The sequence below is a fragment of the Puma concolor genome, chromosome A1, assembly GCF_028749965.1.
Source record: "Puma concolor isolate L17-30 chromosome A1, mPumCon1.1.hap2, whole genome shotgun sequence".
In the NCBI taxonomy this organism is placed as follows: domain Eukaryota; kingdom Metazoa; phylum Chordata; class Mammalia; order Carnivora; family Felidae; genus Puma; species Puma concolor.
This window is the reverse complement of record NC_141667.1, coordinates 184,589,952-184,617,797: the sequence shown is the minus strand read 5'-3', so window position 1 is coordinate 184,617,797 and position 27,846 is coordinate 184,589,952. Positions and strand designations below refer to the sequence as shown.

At 35.9% G+C, this 27,846-nt stretch overlaps 1 protein-coding gene across 2 annotated transcripts in view; it reads right to left on the bottom strand.

Annotated features, from left to right (window-relative positions):
* Positions 1-16,757, bottom strand: part of SLITRK1 (SLIT and NTRK like family member 1) — a 208,207-nt gene extending 191,450 nt beyond the window's left edge. The window contains exons 1-2 of one of the 2 annotated variants that reach the window (XM_025924754.2): positions 16,112-16,701; positions 11,197-15,624 (exon numbers count right to left, since the gene is read on the bottom strand). In XM_025924754.2, the coding sequence (XP_025780539.1) occupies positions 13,481-15,571 (2,091 nt within the window). In that variant the 5' untranslated portion in view covers positions 15,572-15,624; positions 16,112-16,701 and the 3' untranslated portion in view covers positions 11,197-13,480. Of the gene's footprint in view, positions 1-11,196; positions 15,625-16,111 lie in introns of those variants that run through there. The other variant, XR_015252328.1, reaches the window with a different exon arrangement.
* Between the last annotated feature and the right edge of the window lie 11,089 nt (positions 16,758-27,846).

Sequence of the window (27,846 nt, the reverse complement as noted above, 5' to 3'; positions counted from 1 at the left end):
AGTTTATTATTAGTTATATTTTACTTGTAAGGCTGACTAAGTCTATGCAGGAAAAAGATAATTCATTGAAGACGAGAGGGATTGGGATAACTTGGAATTGTACACTGTTGTAAAATAAGCTCTATTGTGATCAATTAATTTTATTCCAATAAAACATGGCTAAATGGAAGAATCTTCCAAAACCAGATTAATAAAGAAAAATTGTTCAGTGGAGTATTCTGTATTTATTGAAACACAATCTATTTTGAATGACTAGGTCATGAAGTAGTGATCTATCCTGTGCTTCAACAGATGGCACAGTTGAAGAAAGTCCAAGCTCTTCATGGTAAATGGCACACAATTTGGATTCAGAAATTCCTGAAAGCCATAGGAAGTGAAAGTAATGGCTCCTTTTTTGTTTTATTATTATTATTATTTCTCTGGATTGTTAGTTTTCTGTCAGAAGTAACTGGCTCTAAGCCTATTATTATAGACCACTAAAATTCAGGTTTTTTAAAGATCTCAGCTTGTTTTGTTTTGTTTTGTTACCTCTCCTAAATTAGGTACATAGGCAGTTATCTCTTGTGTCCCTCTAGTCTCTAAATAGTGTTCTGAAAAAAACAAACGAATAAACAAAGGATGGTAGGTGACAGAAGGGTAGTGACTTCTGAGGTCAATAAGTGTGAGAAATATTACATACATACATTTCTCACAGAGATTCAGAGTATTTCTTGAAATCAGTTAAGTCCTATAGTAAAGATGATTACTTAAGTTATATATATAGTGCAGTATTTCTCTAAATTTTAAAGTCAAGAAATCATTTTTTAGAGGCCACAGTGCTGTGTTTTTTTTTTTTTTTTTTTTTTAATATCTCCTGGACCTTTAGGATCATAAAACACAGTTCCATAAATAACAGAGTAAACACAGATTCTATTGGAAGTAATTCATGAGAGGAAAACATGTTTCCTATCCTAAGCAAATGTATTCTGACATTTTAGCCTGCTTCATCTTTGGCATTGGAAGGTGGAATGAATTGCCTTTCAAAATGATGGCATGGATTATTAGTACTCTCATAGTAGCAACAATATTATATTAAAGATTCATTCACAGACAGGTGTTATTCCAAGCAAAAAGATCTGTGGTCCCTGGTATATAACTAATACAGAGTCTTCAAACCCAAATATAATAGTTACTCCAATTCTGTAACTGACTTTGGTGGAGAATTTTCCTTATACAAACACTAGTCTAAATTCCCTTTCCAGTTCTATTGGACACCTTGGGAGCCCCAAAAACGCAAATTTGACCATTTTCATTTTCTGATATGATGGAGAAGCAATCGGATTTTTTTATTTAAATACTTTTTAAAGTGAGCTACACTTGTGGTGAGCATAGCATAACATATAAACTTGTTGAATCAGTATGTTGTATACCTCAAACCAATGTATGTCAACTATACCTCAATTAAAAAAAATAATAAAATGGGGTGCCTGGCTGGCTCAGTCAGTGAAGCATGCAGTCTTGATTTCAAGGTTGTGAGTTCAAGCCCCACACTGAATGTAGAGATTACTTAAAAGAATAATAATAATGATAAAATAAAATAAAATGCATAAAACATGTTACCTGGTTCCACAGCATATCTTATTTGTATGTATTTAGAAGCACTATGACACATTCATCCTGCCAAACATCCTTGTTGAAATGCTAGTATTAGAAATGCATTTATTTGTTACCATACTGCTATTAAATATTTTTAAATATCCTACCTCTTGCAGACAGTTGTCATATTAATCAATTTTGTCATATCCACGTGCCATTTAGCTTGTTTTTGTTTTGTTTTTTTCTTTTCCTTCTGTGTATTGGCTAAAATCAGCTACTATGCAGAAACTTAAACGAAGCTTAGGAATTGAAGGCCAAATGTAAGACAAATGAAATTTTAGAATGTCAGTTACTGTCCAGTAATTGAGCAAGTTGGGAAGAGGGGGTAAATTTAATTGTGTCAAATTAATTATTTATATATATATATATATATATGTGTGTGTGTGTGTGTGTGTGTGTATATATACACACACACACACACACTATATATATATGTGTGTGTGTGTGTGTGTGTATATATACACACACACACACATATGTGTGTGTGTGTGTGTGTGTGTGTGTGTGTGTTTACTTTGAGGTGGGTGTGGAATGGAGAGATACAATAAAATATCATTATAAGCCTGTAATCCCAGGAAAAACAACAACATGTATGTCAGAAAAATGCAACAGGATATTGGATTGGATAGACACTGATAATTTCTCATCAAATACCCAGTTGTGCAGTTAAAATGCATTTGTTTTAAAGTACCTCTGATCTGGCTTTGCATTTTGGCTCTGCACTGAGCAGTATTCTCCCAGGCAAGTTGCTTTCTAATCCTCAGATTCTCTATTTGAAAAATAGTGATTTTAAAAACTGACCTACTAGTTGTAATTGTTTTGAGGATTATGTAAAATTATTTACGCAATAGAGAATCACGATTAATAGCTAATGCTTTCTGAAAGTTCCTAATGTATCAAAACTTCTTTTAAGCACTTTAACTGTATTAACACATTTAATATTCACGGCACTGCTATGAAGTAGGCACTAACATTGTCATTTACATTTTATAAGTGAGAAAATCGAGGAGCCATAAGGTTAATAACTTGGTCAAGTTCACACAGCTAGCCAGAGCTAGGATTAGAATTTATACAGTCTAATTCTAGAGATGGGACTCTTAACCACTCTAATAATTCTTGATCAAACACGATTAGTTTATTGTCAGTCCTCTTCAGACATTATTTTATCCCTGGCCTACTGTTTTTTTTTTTTTAATTTTTTAAATGTGTATTTATTTTTGAGAGAGAAAGTAAGAATATGAGCGGGGGAGGGTCAGAGAGAAAAGGAGACACAGAATTGGAAGCAGGCTCCAAGCTGTCAGCACAGAGCCCAACGCAGGGCTCAAACCATGAATGGCGAAAACATGACCTGAGTTGAAGTCGGACGCTTAACCAACTGAGCCACCCAAGTGCCCCTATCCCTGGCCTATTTTATACACATTTATAATTATAAATTGATGACATTCCCTGACATAATTTAAAACATAAAACACTGAATGGAAAAAAAAAGTTAGACAAATGCCCTGTATAATTTTGAAAATCTTACACAATTTTCATAGAGCAAAACAATTGGAGCTATTATAATGACTATATAATAAAAACTTTATTTGAGCTTTATTAGAGGAATTTAGAGCTAATCTGGTTCAGGAATTCAAAAACTACCTTCCATAGGCCAGATCAGTTCTGCTTTCTGTTTTTATGCCACTTGTGATGTTTTTACATTCTTAAGTAGATGAAAAAAATGGTATTTATAACATATAAAAATTATATAAAATTCAAATTTCCGTGTGTGAAGAAAGTTTTAAATTTTGTCAACACATACTTTTGGAAATTTGTTTCCTCTCTTGTTTTAATATATATATACACACACATATATATAATATGTAATACACACACATATTTAATATATAATATGTCTATAATGTCCTAGATTTGCATCTTAGTCCACAAAGCCTAAAATACTTATTATTAGGACCATTACAGAAAAAGTTTTTTGATTTCTTTATTCCAGTCCAGCAGTCTCATTTCAGGGATGAATTAAGAGTTTTGCCTAAGATCACAGAGCTAGTTAGAGAATGACTTAATCCAGAATCCAGAGCTTCTGATTGTAGGTTCATTGTTGTTGACCCCATAAATGATCCCAAAGACTGAACTCTGTAGCACCATAAGGGCATGTTATGAGAATCTAAGCAGAGCTCTCAGTCAGCTTTTAACTTTCCTTTTGAAAATAAACGGAGTATTTACGACATGGCATCACACCTACACAGAAAGAACTGAAGCTACTAAAAGCCTTCTGATGAGGGGGAAACTATCCTTGTACAATGTCTAAAATGAATATTTGAATTACAGCAGGACTACATTAAATGAAAGGTTATTACAATTTACTTAGAAAATTAAGTTCAATTCCACTTAGAGGGTTAAGAATTAGAGACAGTTACTGATGGTGAGCTGAATGGTACATGTGGACAAATTGTTCTATGAGGAAAACATGAAATATATTTTATTGTGCTGTCTCTTCAAGGGTTGGACTAAATGCCAAATGTGTTGTGGGAGGTTTTCAGAGATAATCTGATCATCGAGTTGCCCAAAAGTAAGGGTAAAAAGGAAACCTTCCTAAATGGAGTCCAACCTTTGACTACCAAGTAAGAATAGCCCAATCTTCATTTTTGTCTTATTATTGATTATGAAAGCTAATCTTCCTTTGCCAGAAATATTTTCTCTTGGAGGAAAAGAAAAAAATCCTTTCGTAACTGATAATGGATATGATTAGTTGCTACTTTCTTATTCAGAAATATGCTTATTAAAGCAAAGACCTTAAGCATTTCAATTTAAAGTTTACATTGTGCAATTAGGTCACAAGTTGTTTGTATCCTTTTCCAGACTATTTTTCTCCTGTTTTCAATTGATTTTCATAAGTGAATATTTTGCTAGGTTTTATGTATTGTCTTCTGGTTTGAGGGAAAATGTACAAATATTAAAGATATAACGTTTCATAACTTTCCCATATCAGTTGTCTCTAAAATCAACTTTATACTCAATTTTGAGTAAATCTTCCCTGAATATAGATTATATATTCTGGTTAAACACAACCATGGGCTTAGGTTTTAATTCTATAAAATGGAGTCAATAAAAGACTAATGATGAATTCCAAGTCTGTATTTCCTCCCTAAACTACTCCAGAACTCCATAGTCCCATATGCAACAACGTACCTGGAATATGTAAATAGGCATCTCAAAGTTATCATGTTCCAAATCCAGCTCTGACACCTAATACTTGCTTCCTCCAGATTTCCCTTCTCAATAAAAGATACCACCATCAAATCGTTTGAAAAAGAAAACACACACACACTCACACATGCACACACACACACTCACGTACAAGTATTTTTTCTACCTTCACTAATGTCTGTTCCAATATGGAGTTCTGTTGACACCAAAAGATACCCCCAGCTGTCCACTTCTGTCCATCTCCCCTCCTGCCTCTATTGTACAAGATATCATCATGTTTATCCCAAACTCCAACAGCAGCTCTTTGCCTTCGTATAATTCATTCTCACTAAACAAGTCAAAATGGATATTTAAATATACCGCTTGAATCATAACACTTGGCTGCTTAAAACTCTCTGTTATACTTAAAATCCAAATACTTTGCTATGGCTTATAAGACATTATCCATTTTCTGTCTTTCCAGTTTCAGCTCTGTCTGTGGTCAGATACCAGCCATTCTAGTCTTCTTTCTAGTCCTCAAACATTCCATGCACATTTTAAAATCAGGATGTTTTGTACTTGATGTTTTATTTGCCAGGATCTCTCAGCTCCAAATCTTCAAATGATTGTCTGTTACCATTTTCACTCAGTTCATGCATTATCTCAGATAGAACTTTCATGATCATCCTAAAGAAAAGAGATCATCAACCCCTTTCTTATTTCATTTCATTCATGACTCTTCATTATTCAAATTTATCTTAACTGCTTTTTTTGTTTTGTTTTCTGTAATACCCTATAGAATGTAAATTCAAGTGAGCAGAAATCTAGTCTGTTTCCTTTAGATTTAGATCCTCTGCGTAAGTACCTGTCATATAGCTGGTAATCAGATGAATACATGAAATACATGTTGAATCAATCAAAGTAAAATTTCCATCACCCATAGTTGTTTTTCTTTTTTTGTTTTTCTGAATTTGCCATGATTAAGATGTATCTCCCCAACACCAATGCAATGTTGCCTCCTTAAACAATTGTGTTAGTCTTGACGAATACACTATTATAAAGGCCGTGGTCAAAATATTTCTCAGTCATGGTTTAAAAACCAGCAAAATATGGACTGAAATTACTCTTCTTTATATATGTCATACTAGCTTAAGATATTATGAACAAAAAAACCCTGACTTTATAAAAGAAAATAACGTTTCCAATTTGTTCATTTGATTACTCATCAAGTGTGTAAATTGGGCTTTCAGAGATGGAAATCTAACAGGCACCATATTAGCTATCCATGTAAAAATGCTGGAAAACATGTTCTATGTTAATAAAACACTTGTGGTATAAATAGTTTTGGGCTAGCCAAAAGTGATGTCATACTTATGCAAATAATGTTCAAAAGGGCTCTGATCTGACTTTCCTCTTAATTTGATGTTATAAATTTTAAGTTGTAATAGTAACATGACATTCCATGTAATTCATTTCTTGGGGAATATTGCTGCTTCCAGCTGTTAGTTTCTTGGCTCCAAGTCTTATTCCTCATAACATTACACCGTAAGATGTAATACCCTCCTGGAACACCCTGCTTGTTATGTCTTAATGTCTAATTATACCAAATACCATCTGTGACATGAAATTCGATTGTTAAAGAAATGACCATTCTGGTGAAAAATACAAATGTCATAAAACCAAAGTTTTGCTGAAAAATAACAAAATATAACATTTTCTGACTCCAATAATAATAATAATAATAATAATAATAAACTCTCATTAAAGCATATATTACGACACCAGAAAACATTTACTCATTCAGGAAACAGAGGGATTAACAGCATTAAACCCTTTGCTGTGTAATTTCATTTCTTTAGATTTATCTGATAATGAAGTAAACTAATTTAGATTCATTATTTAGGAACCCTGAAAAGTTCACTAACATTAATTTACAATTCCGTGATGACAAATGGTACTTAACCATATTCTGTATAAGCTACCAAAATACAAACTGGTGCTAAATATATCCAATTAGATAAAGTTAACTGGACTCAGAACTGAATCAGATTAGCTATAGAAATTATGTAAGTGAACAGAAATTAGCAAATGATTATTATATGATACCATTTCATATATTATACAACAAAATATTTTGGATATAATAATTTAGTCACGTAGGATTACTTGTAACTATAAAAATAATTATTTTAATAAATAAAAATGCCTGAACTAAAACATGTGGATTCTACTATAGTGTATAGGCAATGACATTGTTTTAAATTCATTCACATTTTGCAATCTTATTATTTTATGGCAGTGGTACAAAGTTCTTTGTGTGTGTATATATATATTATATATATAATATATATATTAATATTCAAATCATATTGCTATTATAATAATGAGCATTACTTTCTCATATCATGTACAGTTCAAAAACGTTAAAAAGATCTTGATTTAAAAGAGGAAAGTATACAATAAATATCAGAGTCTGGTAAGAGCTATTATTGTTTATGGTAACAGTGGCCCTTTACACTCATCTCCCTTTCCTGGGAGGCACAGACTGCTTCTCTGATAGCAGTATGGATTAGCCATTTATCATCTATATTTGAGTCACTTCTCATTTTTCACTATATATTGACTTTTTCTATCGATATGCTGCAGCTCAACATGTTTCCTTCCTGTATTCTTCTGCCAAGAAATGAAATGGAATTAGAAGCAAAGGGAATAAGGCATAGAAGCAAGTAAATGTATGATTTTGCTTACTGCTTCCTGCATGTTAAACCTTTGGACTATACTACTAAGTAACTGAATATTAGCTTTCAGTAAACAACACATAGCTATGGGATTATTAGCTTTACAGCACAATTATAAAAGAATATTAATATTTTATTAAAGTGACTAATCTATTTTATGTATATAAACAACACAAATCAAAGCTAAGAACCAAGGACAACTATTCTGAAATTCTTATGATATCATAACATACCTTATTAAATTTCCTAAACTTATTTGATTTCTCAAACAATTAAAATTAAAAAATGATCATTCACTTATGGTAAAATCGCTTTGTTTCTTTTTAGAGTGATTAGATAAAAAAACTCGTAACTGAAGTTACAAAATTGCAGACATTATTCCCATTTTACAGAAAAAGATATAAAACCAGCGGATAATTAAAGTACTGCTTTCATTTAAAAATATCATTTTAAGATTTTCAACTATTTGCATAACAACTAATAAAGCTGATGTGACCATTGCACTTTTCCAAATGGCTAAAAACCTAAACTACTTCAAAGAAAGAAACACAAAATTTTCTAGTAGTATTCTAAGAATTGCCAATGGTGTACCATTCTACAATTACAAGGATGGATATAGTTTTGCTTTGTAGGTTGTAAACTCCTTGAGGTGAGAAATGCCTTATTCTCTTTTCCCAAAAGAGTTTTCCCAGTATTTTTCATGTAGCAATTGCCCAATTAATGTTGCCAATTGAATATTTAGGTTCTTACTCATTCAAAATTCTTTTTTTTTTTAAGTTTTTTTTTTTTTTTTAACGTTTATTTATTATTTTTGGGACAGAGAGAGACAGAGCATGAACGGGGGAGGGGCAGAGAGAGAGGGAGACACAGAATCGGAAACAGGCTCCAGGCTCTGAGCCATCAGCCCAGAGCCCGACGCGGGGCTCGAACTCACGGACCGCGAGATCGTGACCTGGTTGAAGTCGGACGCTTAACCGACTGCGCCACCCAGGCGCCCCTCATTCAAAATTCTTTAAACTATTAGATAATTCTTTTCTTGCAAACCTCAGGCAAAGTTCAAGTTGGAAATATAATTATATTTCAAGTATGTGATATAGCATATATTTAACAAATAAATGGATGGGAAAGAGTAATTAATTAGATAATTGAGGTCTAAGCCATATACTGTAATTGCTGGTCAATTGAGGCCAAAGAGTTATATTGGGCTTCAATAATCAAAGATGATTTCTTCAGTCGTTCATTTCATTATAAAATTTTAGTTCTAAATACTTAATCTGTTTTTTTTTTTCTTAATGATTCAATTTTTTTGACAGCAATTTTGGGTTACAGCAGAGTCAATACTGGTTCAGATTTCAGGATTGCTCTGTTTTTAACATGTGTTTTCATGGAACCATTTAGTGCTATATCTTTAAGTTTTGATACCAAGAAGAAAGTCCTGAATGTCCTGTGTATTACTTTTTATAACAACAATAATAATATTTTTGGTAAATTTTTAGGAAGAAGAAAATGTCAGGGGATTATATGAAAAATTTATTTTTAGTCTTCTTATTTTTATGGTTCAGGGCCAAACTGAAGCAAATCCTATACATGAAAAATCTTGAGTATACATTTGTTATATCTACTGATACCATAGAGAGTTTATGTTCTATGAATTAAATAATATGTTGCATTTGAATAATACCTACTAAAATGAAATCTTAATCACAGTTTATATTTCCATTTTTCTTCAAATAAGCTTACTTATTAAAAAAATAGTATTTATAAATTAGCTAGCAAAAGAGCTGAATTAGAAACCACTCTACTTAATATTCTACCAACACATTAAAAACACACACTTCCTGTGTTCACCCTTGCAAATTTATCCACCTCTCTGTACATACCAAATAACACTTATTAGCAACCTGGAAAAAGCTAAATTAACAAACTGTCCTTGGAATTACCAATATAATTTTTAACACATTAAAATGCCTGATAATTCTAATTACATCTGACATAAAAACTATTAAGAAAGAGAATCCTGTTATGTTAATGTTAGATCAGCTATTCCAGCTTCCTCTGAGTAAACATGTAAAAATGGTTAAACAATAAATTTCTATGGCAACAACTTAAATTCTAGGATATTCTTAGTTACAGCAGCAACCACAGAAGCTACTACTTTCTTTAAAGCAATGGAACTAAACAACATACCTCCTTTTTTCCTCCTTTTCCATCTGGCATAACTAAAATCTCTTACTTTGATGAATTAAATATGATTTAACTGGAAACAAGATATCTAAACTAATTCACATGGCAGCTAGTTATGTGAACATTTTACATAAAGGCAACAACAATAAGGTAGGCACTTGTAAATGAAAGTTATGTGCTAAGACCATATGTATTATGTATCCTGAAAACTAAACTAATACATAATATATATTACCTTAAACCAAAACGAACATATATGGTTATATATTAGCTTATATATATAATTGCAATAGAGATACTTTATCAAAATAAAAAATTCTCTAAATAATGAATGTTCTTTTACATTAAATCATTGAATACCTTTTCTACATGGATTTTTAACATATATTAGTGTTTATTAAAATATTTGATAATTCTAATATTTTTAGAACCAATAAATAGAAAATTTAATGATTTTAATTTGTATAATTGATAAATGCCTATAGCAATTCATCTTTTTTCTTTTATGTTGCCTTCTTATACATTCTTGGAGAACACACTAAAGTTATCTCCTCTAAATGTAGGGCAATTTTCTTTTGCTGCAAGGCATATTGGAAATATAAAGAGCTACCTATACATACTCAATTAAGAAGATACAACTTGGGTTTTTGACTTGTTATAACGTATTTCTACAGCTCTGTGTATTTTTTAAGGATACCCTTCTTTAAGAGTTTTCCTGCTAAATATATATGACCATTCTATTCAAACAACGAGGTTTGGTAGGGCAAAGAAAATTGAGTTTAAATACCACTTCAGTATCTACCAGTTATGATCTGAGTTATCGCTTACTCTCCTCAATTTTCTAATCAGTATAATGGAAATAGCAATATTGTGATACATTATCACAATATTTGTCAAATGTATTTGTGAGGGTTAAATTAAATAATTAAACTATTTAGCACATGGCTGGCTCACTCAAAGATGTTAAAGCAGTATTTAAAAACTAAGTTTACTCTTTAAACTTTGGCCTCTATATCGTAATTTATTTTTAATTAGTATGAACAACAGTTCTTGCCCCAGTGAAGACCTTCTAGGAGAAGTTCTAGTTTCCTGACTTAGACAAATCATGTATTAGTTTTAAACATTACTATCATGCTTCACTAGGTATCTTTTAATATCACTTCCCACCAGAGATGTAGAATATCTACATTTAAGGTCATAATATTGCTGAGTATACGACTCTTCCCCTCCTCTCCAACTTTTCCATTACAAATAAATCTATTGATTGCTTACAGGGAACCCAGTTGTACTCTCCAAAAAAAGAATTCAGTCCTTCATAAGAAAAAAATAAATAAATAAACAGCCCATAATATTTGTCAGAGGATAGTAGGTTACAATTTCATCACTATGAAATGCAGTCCACAAACAAAAGAATCAAGAGAGAAAATGATGAATGGCCTTAGGTATAGTCATAGTTTATAATAAAGATTTTATTTAAAAACTGTTAAAATAAATAATACATACTCTAGAACATCACTCTTCTGGGAAATTACTTCTCTTTAGAATATGAGCTCTAGAAGGCAAATCTTACTACTACTGCTCTGGGAGTTTTCATTAGCTGATTTACAATCATATATATATAATCATATATATATATATATATATATATATATATATATATATATATATATTAATCTCTGGTCTGCAGTCTTTTAATACACTTCTCCAAGGTGGATATGTGGTGGAATGCAGACCCCCATCATATGTGTAGTTTTGCTTGCTGTTTGTCCCTTAACTGCTGATAAATAGACTGCTCAGAAATCCCAGAGGGATATGATTGAGGCCAGGTTACACTGGCTCATACAATTCAAACAGTTCAATGCTTTTCTTGTTAATTACTAGGCCACAACCAGAAATCCGAACGATGGGAGAGAAACACTTCTTCAGGATAATGATTGATTTTCATAAAGATGAGTGCTTTAACAAATTTCAGTATGCAGTTGTTGGGGCGGGGAGGGTGGGTGGGCACTAATTAGTTTTACCGTTTTCAGCAGATGTTGAATTCAAAATGCCAGCAGCATCTCAAATGCCAGTCATTAGGGCTGTCTTTCATCGAAGAGTGCTGACCAATGAAATCTCCACTCTGTTTAATGAGACCGATCTAGGCAGAGTCAATTAAATCAAATCTCTACTAACATCCTTAATATATCTGCAGTGTGTGCAGCAGCAGCAGAAGCAGCAGCGAGGGATTTCCAGTATTAATAAAGGGATTCACTGCCGCATAAGGAGAAGGGGGAAAAGGGGCGGAGGGAGGGAGGGTGTGTTGGGGAAGACCTTGCTTTACAGACTGGGGAGAGCTGGAAAAAGCCCGGGTGCGGATGGAGGAGGAGGGGAGCTACGTAAAGGATGAAAAGCTAAGTAAAACGCTTAAAGAGCCTTGATGTAGTTCTAGAAGGGATCCACCCCCAACCGTCCCCCTCCCCCGTCCCTTCCACCGCAAATCCAATTTACCAGTTGCAAACATGAAGCTGGAAAAATGTAAGGACCCAGAGTTGAAAACATTTTCACTTTAATACTGAAAAAATATGCCATTATAAAATCCTCGAATAGAATTAGTAAGTTTCACGTGCTTCCTCGGTTCTTTTTTCCTACTTTATAAGTAAGATTTACACCAGCACAGAATTGCTACCATAAGATCGCAGCCTAAGCACTAGAATGACATTAATTGGTCATGCTTAACTGCCTCAAAATCTTTTTTTTTTTTTTAATAATTACACTGATACTATAATAGAAATCATGGGTACTTATTTTACATTCAGATGAAAGGCATTATTGGATATGTATAGAAAAATATTCCCCCTCAAAAAAAAAATTAAAACATCACCATCAAAATAAAAGAAAGAACCCAAAACAACCCCTAAAAACTCCGCTCAACAAAATACATTTTTAACTCATAAAATGGACCGATGATTAGCCATGCAAATGTCTTAAATAAAACCTTTACATTTTTTTTTTCACAGTAAACGTACGTACGCTCTGAACTGCCTACCGATCACAAATAATGGTGAAATGGCACTTTCTGATTATACTGTGTTTTGTTTATAGAAAGTTTGATACGATGGGACTTATCAGGTAAGAGGGTGGGTGCTGTGAACGTGACGCCGTCTCCAGTCGCCGAGGAGGGCAGCGTCCCTGGAGCGCGTGGATTCCATGCGAGCCATGCAGCACTTTTTGTTTTTGTCAGAAGTCAAAGTTATTTATTTACAATACATTCATGCCTTCGTGCAACTGCCCGTCCCTGCATAGCCAACAGGGAGCCATCACGCCCCCCCCTCCTCACGGGGCTAATCCACAGGGGGAAAAATAGATATCTATCTCTCTATATAGATGTGGGGTACACGTATATATGTATAGGACCGCAGCAGACATCCCGGTCAGCCCCAACGCAGAGGGCTAGTTCTTCGAGCAGGGCCCCTGCTGGGTTTTATCAAAAGGAGCTCGCTGCAAAGAGCGATTTGGCAGCGCTCTCCCAGCTCACCACAGTCTGCTCTTTGTTTCCAGAAGGGAGCTAAGGGGTCAAACCCTCTCAGCGGAGCGAGTTCACAGTTATTTATTTACTTATGTCCATAAAGCCTTGGGGCGCGCTGGACTTGGGTCTGGGCTCCTCTGACCCCTGGGATGCCAGCCGGGTAGGGGATTGGGGGGGGGGGAGGGGGCGCATCGCCTTCCCGCTCCCCTGCTCTACCCGGGTTGGGGTCTTAGTCTGAGAGTGAGTGGGAGCCACAGTCATATACTCTGTGGGCCCCATCTGCGTTGTAAGGCCCATTGTGCCAGTAGGAAGAGTCACAGACTGTCTGTAGGGAATTAATTTCGGACGCCGAGGAGTTGGCGTCCCTTCTCTTAGATCGTTTTCTATTCCTCAGGATAAACACGAGCATGCCCACTACAGTGAAGGCGGAGGTGACAAACACCAGCAGCAGTCCCGGGACCAACACCGAGATGGACACCCTGCTGGTGTCTAGATAGGAGTTGGAGTGCGTCCCGGTCTCCGCCAACCCAGTGCTGTTTTTACTGTGCGAAGTTAGCGTGGGCGAGATCCTCGCGTACAGCTGGGGGCAGATCTCGTCATTGGAGAGGAGCATGAAATCCTTCCTAAAGAAGTTCACCGGCGTCTCACACTTGAGGTCGCTCATCAGCACTTCGGAACCCAGGCGTTCTGCCCATTGCTTAAAAGGCACAATGGTGCAGGAGCACTCCCAAGGGTTTCCGTGCAGGTCTATCTGGATGATGGAGGTTAACTGGTCCAGTACCCCTGCCACTGGAAGGTACATGAAATAATTGTTGTGCAGACTGAGCTTAGAGAGCGAGACCCCAGCGAACACGTCCACGGGTAGGGACCTCAGCAAGTTGTTGTTGAGAATGAGGATCCTTAGTTTGGGCATGGCATTGAAGGTGCCAGGAAGGATGAGCTGGATTGCATTGTACTCCACGTTCAGGTACTCGAGGTTTTGCAGCCCGGCGAATTTCTCCCGGGACAGCGTGTCCAGGTAATTGCTATCCATATACAGCCACCTGAGGTCCAAAAGGTTCTTAAAAGTGTTGTTCTCTACGGTGGCAATGTTGTTGTTGCCGAGGTCTAACAGAATGAGATTCTTGTAATCCACAAAGTGCGATTTTCGGATGCTATGTATCTTGTTATCTCGAAGGAAAAGCTCCTGCACATTGGAAAGCTTGGGCTTCAAATCAGCCAAGCTGCTCACGTTCCGGTTGTTGCAGTTCATCTTTAAACCCGACCCTGGGATGTGGTCACAGCTGCAGCCCCCAGGGCAAGGCAAGCCATTGGTTTGGGGCTTGTTTCTGGCGCCGCCGGTCGCTATCGCAGCAGTGGGTCTTATTTTGATCTGCCAGTTGCCTGGGATCTTTGTACCTCCGTTTGGAGCAGACCCTGGGGTGGCATGATCCTCTTGCCCATTTGTCTTGAAAGGAGTTGGCAGGGGGCCAGGAGCGAAGGTCTCTTCTTGGGCAGGGGGCGCCGGGAGACTGGAATCCACTCTGTTTTTCAAAGGACACAAGTCCTGTTCTGTGGTTTCATTGAGGTCTTTCCCCTGCAGTCTGGTGGGGGCTTCACAGACAACTCGGCCGATCAGAGCATTTTTGGGAATGTTTTCCAGCCATTCTTTCAGGGAGAGGAGATCACAGGTGCAGTCCCACGGGTTATCCTCTAGCAGGATCTCAGCAATGCCAGGGATTTGCTCCAAGACCTCCTCATAGGGCAGCGTTTTCAGCCTGTTTCCCCGGAGGTCGAGGTGGGTGATGGGCACATACTGGAACACGTTGGCAGGTAGGGTGCTGATGAGATTGTCATTTAAAATGAGTACCTCCAGCTTGTTCAAGTCCTGGAAGGCCCCCGGGTCTATATCCCGTAATAAATTAAAATCGGCCTGGAGGTATTCCAGATCGTCCAGACCCAGAAAAGTCTGCTTTCGAAAAGATTTGATCTTGTTGTTGTTGATGTGCAGCCTTTTCACCAGCTGCAGCCCCAGAAAAGCCCCAGGAACGATTTCATGCAAGCCATTGTTTTCCATGTGCAAACTAACCGCATTATAAAAGTTAGCAAACTCATTAGGGAAAAGTCGAGTGAGGGAATTACCATGCAGAAATAGATGGTAAAACTGGGAAGTCGGGGCGGTGAAACGCTGCAGACTTGTAAAGCCCTTTTTTTCACAGTCTACGTGCAGGTCCCCTTCTATCTCATTGCAGGAACAGATCTTCTCTTTACAAACGTCCCCTGTAACGTTTCCAGCGGCAAAACAAAGAGACGTCTCCAGCAACAGAATCCAAAGCAGCATTTTTAAAGCGAGCAATTCATCCCCGATCTCATCACAAAGTAACAGCGACCATCCTGCTCGCCACAGACACAATTCAAGTTCATTTAGTGCTCCAATGTCCGAACCCAGGGAAGGAGAAGAAAAGGGTTTGGGGGGGTGGGGGTGGATTCCTTCCTCCCTAACCCCCCCGCACTGCAACAACCCAGGCGCCAGTCAATAATTATATCCACAAACTATCCAGGCACGTAGTGCAAGGCAAGCAAAAAAGAAACAAAAAGAAACAAGAAGAAGAAGAAGAAGAAGAAGAAGAAGAAAGAGAAAGAAAGAAAAGTAGAAAAAATAACCCCACTCTCCCTCAACCCTTTAAAAATTACCAAAAGAAGTTAAATATATACATATAAATTAAAAATACACCCTTACAGAATCTGATCTAGTGGTCCTCACTAATCAGGAAGGGAACAATGCTAGTAATTAGAAGCAAGTGCATGTTAGAGAAACAAGCAGAGGGTTTGCAGCGTAGTACAGGCGCACTGCCTGTGCATGGCTGTGCGTCGGACTGACCTTGCCTCTCTGATACAAAGCAGGGTTTTCCGCGGCTTCTGTAGCTGAGGCGGCTGATGGAGTTCTTGCTGTGGTTGCAGGTTGCCCAGAAGTCCCCCCGAGGTGCTGTCCAGTCCCCCCGGTGCTGAAATCACGCCCGACCGAAAGGACTCACGCTGCCGAGCCAATGGCGCTGGAAATTTTCCGCAATCGCTGCGTTTTGTGGCTGTCCATCCTTTTCCTTTCCTCCCTTTCGGTCCTCTTCAGCCGTTTTTTTCTGGGCTCCAGCTCTCGGTTACTAGCTCTTCTTTTCTTTTTCTCCTCTTTATTCTGCTCTTTCGGAATTACGTGGAGGGGGCGGAGGGCGGGGGGCGAGTTGTCTGAGGGAGGGAGAGAGCGCGAGAATGGGGAGGGGGTAGAAGAGAGTTGCTAAGAAGCTCTGCTTGTTCCAGCCTGGTGCACTCTGAAAGATCTGACACCCTCTGCTGATCTGCAGTAGCAAAAATCCATCTGGTGAGGGAATGCTGAAGGAAAAAAAAAATCAATCCACGTACAGGGCAAGCGTTAAAAATGTGGGCATTAAAGGCTGTCGATCCAGATAGACGCTTATTTTAAATGGATTATTTAATTCTTTTTTGCGTGCTGAAAACTTTACCCTTTCCTTTCCTTAATGACCTCACAGCCCCCACTGGCTCCAGCGTTTGGAAAGGAGTGCTTTTAAAACATTTATTTCCCAATGGCTTGAATAAAATTAGTGTCAGGGTGTCAAGCGAACAGCAATTTGAGGTAATTATACTGCACGCCATTTTCATCGGTGCTTTAAATGCATTTCTTCCGTCTCTGCAGTACAATGTTTTATGCTATTTGATGTCTTTGAAACCTTTTTTTTTTTTTTGGCTATGTTTAAAGTGATTATTTGGAACATATAATCGTATCATATATATTTTTTAAATAATATACTTGGGTATGAATTTTTTGTTGCCTGGATATAATTTAGGCACATACTTTTTCTTTTTTAAACTTGGTATAGAATTTTAGTCAATTTGGTTGTTGAGAGTTAGGTTTCTCTGATGATATTTCTTGAATGTTATTTAAGTCTGCAGGGTGAAAATACAATGCCTGCTTGCGTCTTTGATTCCAGACCCGAAAGCTTTCACAGAGAACCGGAAAAGGAGGGAGGGAGCAGGAAAAAAATCCCAATATGATTCGTGAGTGCTCTTAAAAACCCACTGGCAGACTGGCACGCGCACCACACACACACACACACACACACACACACACACACACACGCACGCACTCACTCACTCACTCAGAGACACTCACAAAGTTTCCGAATTTGAACGGACGATTTTAAAACGCATACAAGTAAATAACCAGTTGCATTTTGAGGGAGAGAGAGGGGGAGTGGGGAGGGAGGGAGAGAGAGAGAGAGAGAGAGAGAGAGAGAGAGAGAGAGAAATCGCCGGTCTCTAAGGCCCTGTTCAAAGCTTCTCTGCAGGTAGCTAGCAGTTTCTCTTCTCTGGGTCACTGGTGCTAGTGGAGCTTGGCTAGGGCTTTTCTCAGAGAAGGAATCTCCTGTTCCTCAAACTTAGATGGAGCTTATAAAAACCAAGTTCTACAAACACCGGAGAGGTGAGAAATGGTGAGAGACTGCTGCTTGTCAGCTGTTCTGCTGACTTTTCTTATTAGTGTCAAAACCTTTTCAGTGAATGCATTTTTAAAATTGTGCACATTTTAGGGTTTGAATTTACAGGACATGATGGTGATGATGATGATGATGATGCCCTTTCTTCAGTCGAAGTAGAAATATGTTTACATCAGTTTCCCTTTCAACCATGTGTTAGGCAATTGGATAGCTGTTAATATGCCTGCTAATAATCTGAATAAAAGATCCAATATTCAAGGATGTGTGCATTTTGAAAAGACTGGAGAGTTAAAGAATTCCGGGAAGGACTAGAGATAGGGAAATTCAGAGAAGTGTAGAGGAAAATTTTTTCTTGGGTCCAGAAGCTAATTCTTTGGGGGAGGCAGTTTTCGTATCTATAGATAATATTTTCATATAATCAAATGTATTGTCTTCTGGTGAAATTCAGCCGGAGAGCATGGATGAATGTTCAGTGTGTGTGTGTGTGTGTGTGTGTGTGTGTGTGTGTGTGTGTGAGAGAGAGAGACAGACAGAGAGAGAGAGAGAGAGAGACACAGAGAGAGAGAGAGACAGAGAGAGAGAGACTGAGAGAGGCGAGGCCTTTTTTTAGACAACCTATTACACTTCTAAAACAATTCCCTTCCTATTTAATTTAACCCATTACCACATGTAGAAAGAGAAAACGCTTAATCTGAAACCATTTCACTGAAAAAATGCTATGCAGTAGAGCTGCAGAAGTGCTGGAGGAGTTATACTGAAGGGAAGGATATTTCTGTATCTTTGTAATAGGACTCAGGTCTGAAACTTCTTAGCCCCAGAAAACACCCTGTGAAAGGCAGCCTCTTTCAGTGTCTGTGATTGATAGGGGTAAGTAGGCTCTGAAGGGGAGACAGAAAAATGCTGTCTGTTTAGGAAGAAAAGTATTGATGGTAATCATCTAAAATCACACTTTTTCACTTAATTAGTTACTTGTTTATTCAACTTGCTGAATAAACTCTTTATATGAAGAGACCGAAAGAACATATTTCAGTTGATTTTAAATGAACAGAATTGAGGTAGCAAGCAATTGATATTCACATTTCACCCCTCCCCCACCCATTAAATTCTCTCTCTCTTCCTTGATTGCTTCTTGCCTCTCCAAGCACCAGTCACATTAGAAAATTTACAATCAGGGTTTTCCTACTTAGACACATTACAATTTGAGGGGGGGAGTTACCCTCCTCAAATAGTTTATTACGTCTGTACTCTAAGAAAAGGTGTGTGGTAGTGTCAGATGAGCAACCAAATCAGAAAAAATATTAGGTAATATTACCTAGATGAAGATATTCAATACAAAGTTGCAAGCTAACAACACAGATACACACATGTAGTTCCTTTGAAAATGCACCCTCGGGGCGCCTGGGTGGTGCAGTCGGTTAAGCGTCCGACTTCAGCCAGGTCACGATCTCGCGGTCCGTGAGTTCGAGCCCCGCGTCGGGCTCTGGGCTGATGGCTCGGAGCCTGGAGCCTGTTTCCGATTCTGTGCCTCCCTCTCTCTCTGCCCCTCCCCCGCTCACACTCTGTCTCTCTGTCTCTCAAAAATAAATAAACATTAAAAAAAAAAAAAGAAAATGCACCCTCATTAATTAGCCAAAACATTTTTCTTAAAAATATTATTGTCCTAAAAATTCACTTCAGAGTAATAAATCAGTCCAGGAAAGCACTCCCATCCCTCCAAAGATTAACTCTTCAAGTACAACAGTAAATTTCTTGGTGGGAAATAAAAAAAAAATATGGCAATGTGTATGCGATCTAAACATTTCTAATGCCTTAGGGGAACATTTCTTAGGCATGAACTCTTTTTAAAAGGGTTCTACTGTATCTATTTGAGTTCAAGTGAACTACTTCAATTGCTTTGCCTCTCATAACAGATGATCTCAGGAGACTGAGATAAAGGATACTCCAGATGATGATGAGAACTGATAATATTTGCTCAGGGCTGTAGTTTTGTTTCTGGGCTGTGGCTAGAAGGATTTCAATTGTATCATTAAAAGTTCATGTTTTCTTATTCTTCTTCAACAGGTTCATCTCTTAAGTGACAAGAGCTAGATATACATATCACAAAATCATTATGATTAAAAATAGAGTTATCAGTTTGTTATCTATTCCCCAAGTGGCATCAAATTTCCAGATGTTTCCATGCATATGTGTACTGCATATTTAAGATGGAAGAATAGAATATATAACAAATATTAATTTAATATATTAAATATCTTAAGATATTTAGTTTATTTATTCTGCACAATAATTTTAAAAGTATTCAGTTTTGACTTTTAATTAAAAAAATTTCTTAATGTTTATTTATTTTTCAGACAGAGAGAGACAGAGCATGAACGGGGGAGGGTCAGAGAGAGGGAGACACAGAATCTGAAACAGGCTCCAGGCTCTGAGCTGTCAGCACAGAGCCCAACGCGGGGCTCGAACACGGACCGCAAAATCATGACCTCAGCCAAAGTAGGCCGCTTAACCGACTAAGCCACCCAGGCGCCTCTGATTTTTAATTTTAAAGAAATACATTTTTATTTAAGAAATACAAAATTATATATAGGAAGTCCATCTTTAGTCTTCTCTCATCCATGAATTTTATTCCAGAGGAAACTACTGAAAACTTGTGTATAGTGAATTTAATATTGTTATTCTATTTTATAGATGCTTAAACCAAAACTGAGGAGTATTGAGTAATCTACCAAGATTGAATAATACTAGCTGACTTTGCCAGAGTTAACAAAACTACACCCTCATGAGCTAAACTTTTATTCCTACTTGTAAGTCCTTATTTGCTCTAAATCTGTTACTTCAGGTAAGCTCTCCATGGGTCAATTTCCTTACTAGCAAATTAATTCATTGAAGTTTGTGGAATTTTTGTCCCTTCATGCTTTTTTTCCTGATTCCAAAATCTTTAAAAGTGATTTCAGAAAAATCCAAATGTCTCTTGCCTCCTTAGACTTTTTACATTTGGAGTTGGGATATTTTATTAATGTATTTGCATATTCACTTGGCCTTGAAACCAAGAATAAATGTAATAACCACTGCAGAATAGAATTCACTGGTGCTGACTTTAATCTACTACAATCCTTGCTATTTCACAAGATAAAGGAGTTGTTGGAATTCTTTCTTCTGTAATACAAATTGTAAACTAAGAAATGAGAACATAAATCAATTATACCTATAAACTAATATGCTAAGAATGTAAGATTTCCCTCTATTTCTCTATAGTTTCTTTTTATGTTTGTAAATAATTATCTAGGAGTGGAATACCAAGATAATTATCACATTACGTGACTTCTGAAGGCAAAACCATAAAAGATATTTTTACATTATTTTTTATAGTTGCTTTTCAAAATGTAGCTTTTATTTATAATGAAATAAACAGTAAACTAAGTAGGACACATAAAAATACTTTTACATTTTTACTTGTGACTTGACATATCCTTTTGTCATGTTCATATTACTTTAAATTTTAAGCTGCTTTGAGTCACATGTTTGGCCATTTTCAAGTGGAACTGATGTTCTCATAAAGTCTCATTGTCTAATAAAACTCATGTGAATCACTATTTTGGACATATTGGAGAGGACACTGATCAAAAACATAATTTATATGAAGGGAAATGCTAATCAATTATTTTTAAAAATTTAACATAGATCACACAACCAAATGTTTGCCTGGAAAGGGTAACAGTTGACTTAGGTGTATACAATTGTCTCTTGAACAACCCCTTGCACAGTTGAAGATCCATGTATAACTTTTTACTCTCCCAAAATTTAACTGTTAATAGTCTACTGTTGACAAGAAGGCTTACCAATAACATAAATGGTCAGTTAACATATATTTTGTATATGATTATATACTGTATCTGATGGTAAAGTAAGCTAGAGAAAAGAAAATATTATTAAGAAGATCATAAAGAGGATAAAATACATTTATAGTATTGTGCTGTATCTATCAAACCTATTTTGTTCAAGGGTCAACTGTGCTACACTGTATTCTGTACTATGCTACCATGAAGTAAGAACACATATTCCTCCAATTGTTTATATTAATGGGTGCCTAAGTATATAACTATTAAGAACTGTTAAAACACAAAATTCAACTGAATGAAATTTAAAGATTTTATTGGCTTTACTCAATGATTCATGAATTGGGCAGCTTTCTATCTAGCAGATAGTGAAGTGCTCCAAAGAGCTGTCCAAAATGAAAAAGACTTTTGTAGGCAGAAGGCAAGCATGAAGAAGAAAGTTATACTAGCAAAAATCAGAGTGGTTGTGGCAAGGTCACTTTTCTTCAGAGCATGGAACGAGTTCTTAGAGCTGACTACCTCACTCATGCTGATTTAATATTCTACTTCTGGGAGAGCCAAAATGAATTAAGTATTAGTTTGGTGATGTGGGGCTTAGCATAAGCAACTCCATCTTGGGTCTGTTGTTTTGTTTTTAACAGAACTTATTTTACTTTTAAAAATTTGTAAGATACTGCAGATAATTACAGAAAAGAAATTCTGTGTTACGTACAAATTACATATTACATTTTTAAGATAAAGCAATACATGTTACTAGTAGAGCTTTTGGAAAACACTGAAAACAACAGCAAAAATATAAAATAATATCTACTGCATTCCAGCACCCAGAAATTAGTAAAAACATCCACACATATATTTTGCAATACACTTTTTGCACTTAACATTTATTTGTGAACATTGTTCACATTCCTTGTTATTAAACAATTATCCATCATTATATTATATTATATTATATTATATTATATTATATTATATTATATTTTATATTTTATATTTTATATATTACATTAGAGGCTGAATTCCTTTGTACGGCATAGAATAATTCATTGAATTAATTTCACATTGTTGGATATTTAGTTCTTACTAAAATTTTTGCTCTTATAAATAATGCTGCAAAGAACAACCTTGTGTTCAAATCACTATGAACATCATTATTTATCTTCTTATTATAGATTCCTAGAAGTAGAATTGCCAGGTCAAAGTGTAGGAATAATATTAAGACTTTTGATACAAACTGACAAGTTCCCTACACAAAAATTTTGCCAATTTATATTCTATCCATGGTAGATGAGATTTGCTATTTCCTTAAACCCCTGCCAACACTATTTGTTATTATTTAAAATATTTGCCAATCAGTTCAGTACTTTTAAAGTGAAGCCAAGCTGATCCATTTACTTAAGCAAATAATTTTCAATTTATGATTATTTATTGAGTACATTGTTTGCCTTCTTCATTCCTGTTTAAGTATTAAGGTATGGTTCAGCTTAAAATCACTTCCGTGACTTTCCAGACCAAGCTATCTATGTATCTCAGGACCTTTCAGCTTAATGTATTCAGTAAAATAACTAATAAATTGTGTATTTTTTTAAAAAAATTATTTGTTTGTGGCATTGATTCCTCACTAAAATGTAATATTATTGAAAGAATAAAATTCTTTTATATTTTTATATCAGTCATCTAGCAGAGCAATGGGCACATAATATGTGAGATGTATACTCTACCGGTGAAATAAGGCAGTAGGCAAGTTAGTGATAAATTGAATAGGACAGATCACAAGAGTTAGAAGCTCAGAGACAGGATTAATTCACAAATTAGTTACCTGGGGAAGTGATATGATCTGTGAATTTTTTAGGTACATTTTTAGGTTTCATGTTTTCCATGCATTATGTGCACTTTATACATTTTTTCTTGTATTATCATGCATGTATTTATGAATTTTTTTCCTCTAGAAAATGAGTTTCTAACCTACATTTTGTATATCCCATAAGAGTAGTATAGCACCATGGACCTAGTTGACAACCATTGAATGGGTGATGATGCTAATGATGGGGACACTTTGCTGCTTTTGCAAGAGGAAGTGGATTATGAAATTAGCTGTTGTGAATATAAAAGATCATGAAAGTCTATAGACCCAGTGAGGTTAACTTTTCAGGTTATTGACTGGATTTCTAAAAGGTGTGAAAACAAAACAAATGTATGAATACAAAAATATTATTTGCTATTCTGTTTTTTTTCAGAGCTATGGCAAAATCTTAAAGATGCTAAGTTGTCTTTTGCCCCCTAGTTTCTTTCTAAAATACTTTCTTTCTTTACCTTTCTCTTTGTCCCACTCATTATTATTTTGTTATATACATTACTATGTCTTCCTTGGGACCTATTTCAGGACAAAATTTGACTGTCTTTCAAGTGTTCATATGATGGCAAGATTATGTACCATTTAAAAATGTATTATACCCACATTCTTTTTCATCAGTTTTCAAAAACAATGTGTTAAAATTATTTATTTCCTTTTACACACACACATGTACACTACCCATACGCAAACATGTATATACACTGTATGCACAATAAATCATAAAAGAACCTACTGTATGCAAAACACCAGAATGCAAAAACTGCAAGATGGACAAAGCTGCCACTTACATTTTCACTCTTGATTCTTAAATATACAATGTCTTGATCTAGAGAAATAAATGTCTAAAGGTAGAATTACATGCACTATTGCAGGCCAGGTAGAGATGCATTTAACAGAGGTGGATGCCTTGTTGTGATGACCACTACATTACGTCATGCAGATGGAGAGTGGCTAATCAGCTGATAAAAAGGTCAACACCATCTCTTAGATTTGTCCACAAGCACTATATACTAGTAACTAATTTCGGTTTCGATATTATGGAGAACGGAAATCTTATAGGGCATTTAAATCGCCCAAGAAAAAAAGAATTAAATATTATTTATTAAACTAGAAAACGTTATTTTCTAATCAGTTGGAATTGGCAGTTCTTAACATTTATGGTAACTATTAGGCTGTGAAAAATCATTATCTCACATGAGCAGTTGCCTAGAGCAGTGAAAATAGCATGGGCTTCGGCATCAAACTCACGAAATCATACTTTGTAGTACACCGGGCTTATGGGAGAATCTCTTACTCCGATCCTAATAGCAGTCAATTTCCCACCTTTTAAGTCTTATTTGGAGATAAACCACATATAATATCATAAATGGTAAAACATTAGACACCCATTTTCCCAGTTCTTCTGGTGGCTAGGGCAGATCATATGACTTGGCTCATGTGTCTGGATTTTGAAATTAGACTTAGTGACATGTGGCAAAGGAAACAGAAGGATTATCTCTGGCCATGGTAGCAACGGCAGCAATGAGAATATCCAACACAACTGTGGCAGGGGACTTCTCAGGGTCCAGGGCTGAGAAGGGAGTTGTTGAAAGCGTTTTGCTGCTGGTTCCAGTGCTGGCAGCACCATCCTCAGCAGAGGAATGTTATGGCCTAACTTCAACCATTTTGATTGTGGGGCAACTTTTGCTCCTGTCCATGTACCCAACCTGGTTCTCTGATCTTTCCAGAGATTCTGGGAGCTACCCAGTTACCTTTTTCTAAATGGCTTCTCTGCTTGAGTAAATCAGGAAATCTGACTGATCTCAGTGGGAGTAAGGTGATTGACTTTACATCCATGTTTTCCCAGGAAAGTCCTGGTTTATGTTGGTTGTTTCCCCTCACCCCCAAATTTTACCAATCCTTTTTCTAATGCTAGTTTATCAAAGATAATTGTACAAGAAAGTAGGTAATTCGGGGCTACTTCTGAGATAATGGTGGTTCAGGGTTTCTGAATATTGTAGTACAGACACAGCAGAACACAAATTCAAATTTTGTAATTGTTTGAAAACCCACAGTGTCACTTTGAATGTGGCACTGAGAAATAAGGCTTTATGCCCAGTTATCTGCTCAGTTTTAACTTTGTTGCTGTACAGTCATATATCTACTTGTTATATCTCCAGGAGCATCCTGGAAAGTAAGCTGATGTTGGCAGTTAGATTGCATGGCTTGAGTAATTCCCTTGAGGGACTTTTGTTATCATTTCTCATTTTACTGTGTCCCTGAAGTTAGGCTAACTAGCTACATTCCTGTTTCTTCTTGAACAAGCACCTCTATTATAGCCATTTATTAAACATACAATGCTTATACTCAGTTTCCAATTATTTCAAGCTGAAATTTGTATCTAAAGCACAGTGAGGTTTCCCTTTCCCAGAATATTTTGCTTTGTCCAAAAGCTTTGTCCTCTAAAACTATCATGAAGCCGAGGAAGTGATGTCATATCTGGTAGGTGATTTACATAAGTTAATAAACCAACATATGTACATGTACATATATACACACATATATAGGTACGCATGCATATATATATTTTTTTTTCAAGCGTGGTTTTCTATCTCAAGTTGGTATTTTCCCATTAGTATGATTTTTGGAAAAGCGACTAAATCTTATCATCATTTGTTTTTCTTTATTGAAAAACTTTATTGGAAAACTTATTTTTGAGAACATAAGATTCTGCTACATAGTAACGATTTATTTCTTTTTAAACTTAAAAAAGTTTAATGTTTATTTTTGAAAGAGAGAGAGACAGAGTGTGAGGGGAGGGGCAGAGAGAGAGGGAGACACAGAATCTGAAGCAGGCTCCAGGCTCTGAGCTGTCAGCACAGAGCCTGACGTGGGGCTCAAACTCACAAACTGTGAGACCAGGACCTGAGCCAAAGTTGGAGGCTTAACTGACTGAACCACCCAGGTGCCCCAATAATGGGCAATTTCTATTCTTCTATGTCATTATAATAAATATTTTCTGCCTGCCTTTCTTATCTTTTTAGTTTACTCCTCTTCTTTTCAGTATATTACAGCTTGAAATTATCATGCTAAAAAATCCATTGACTGGCCTAAGAAATATATCTGCAAAGATTATTTCAAATATAATGAAAAATTTTAAATAAAAAAACTTACTAGTTAAAAAGCTATGTTAAAAATGATTGTGTTAGACACTAAATTTGCATTTTAAAACTCATACAGTAAATCATTGTTTTCTTAAATATTTTTTTTTTTACATAATAGGTTTTAATTAAAGGGGCAAATTTAGCAAAAGTTTATTTCACAGTAAGTTTCTAAAATGCCTTTGTGCACAGCCATGGATTTTTATATATCACTATAATTGACTTCACATTGCTTGATTTTAGTTTGGATTTAGTTTAATTGGTTAGCTTATTTGTTAGTTTATGAATTTCACTACTTTGAATTATTTGTTAGCATACAACCTGCAGAAAAATAATTGTTTTTGAAGAATATGGCTTCCACAAATTATAAATATTGTTACCTTAACTTAAAAACTAAGTGGAAAGAAGAATTAAAACAAATACACAGTAAAAATTTCATTATACTTTAATGCTTTTCATCTTTGGAACTGTTTAAGAAGAGATATTATTTTAATATGCTCTTCCATAATTTTTACTGTTTGATTTGAAAATATTTTATTGACAGTTATTAAATATTCTACCCCTTTTGAAATTGGAAATAAATATATTAGAACACAAGACATTAAAAACCTGTAACTTTTCTCATACTTTTAATCCTTCATATACTTATTTTAATCTAGAAATAATTATAATCATATTTGAAATTGTCATAACTGTATTTCAGTTCTCTTATATTAAAAGAACATCATTAAGGAATTCTCTAGAAGATGTTTACTTACTGAAGTATTAATACTATTGTATTTGTAATTTTCCAGTTCAGCAAAATTTTGCCTTTTGCTTGATAAATTTAGTTTTAGGTAAACCAGTATATGGCTTCAAACCCTAAATGACTAGGTTTATACCATTGTTTCTTAAACTTTTAATTTTTTCCATTATCATTTCCCATACCAAGAGCTTTTTTTTTTTTAAATTTTTTTTTTTTTCAACGTTTATTTATTTTTGGGACAGAGAGAGACAGAGCATGAACGGGGGAGGGGCAGAGAGAGAGAGGGAGACACAGAATCGGAAACAGGCTCCAGGCTCTGAGCCATCAGCCCAGAGCCGACGCGGGGCTCGAACTCAGACCGCGAGATCGTGACCTCGCTGAAGTCGGACGCTTAACCGACCGCGCCACCCAGGTGCCCCCAAGAGCTTTTTTAGACTTCTTTTTCCCCTATTCCTGCTCCCCTAAAATGTTCATAAAAGATATACTATATATCATGCATGTCCTACACGTCTACAACTACTGCAATATCTAATAT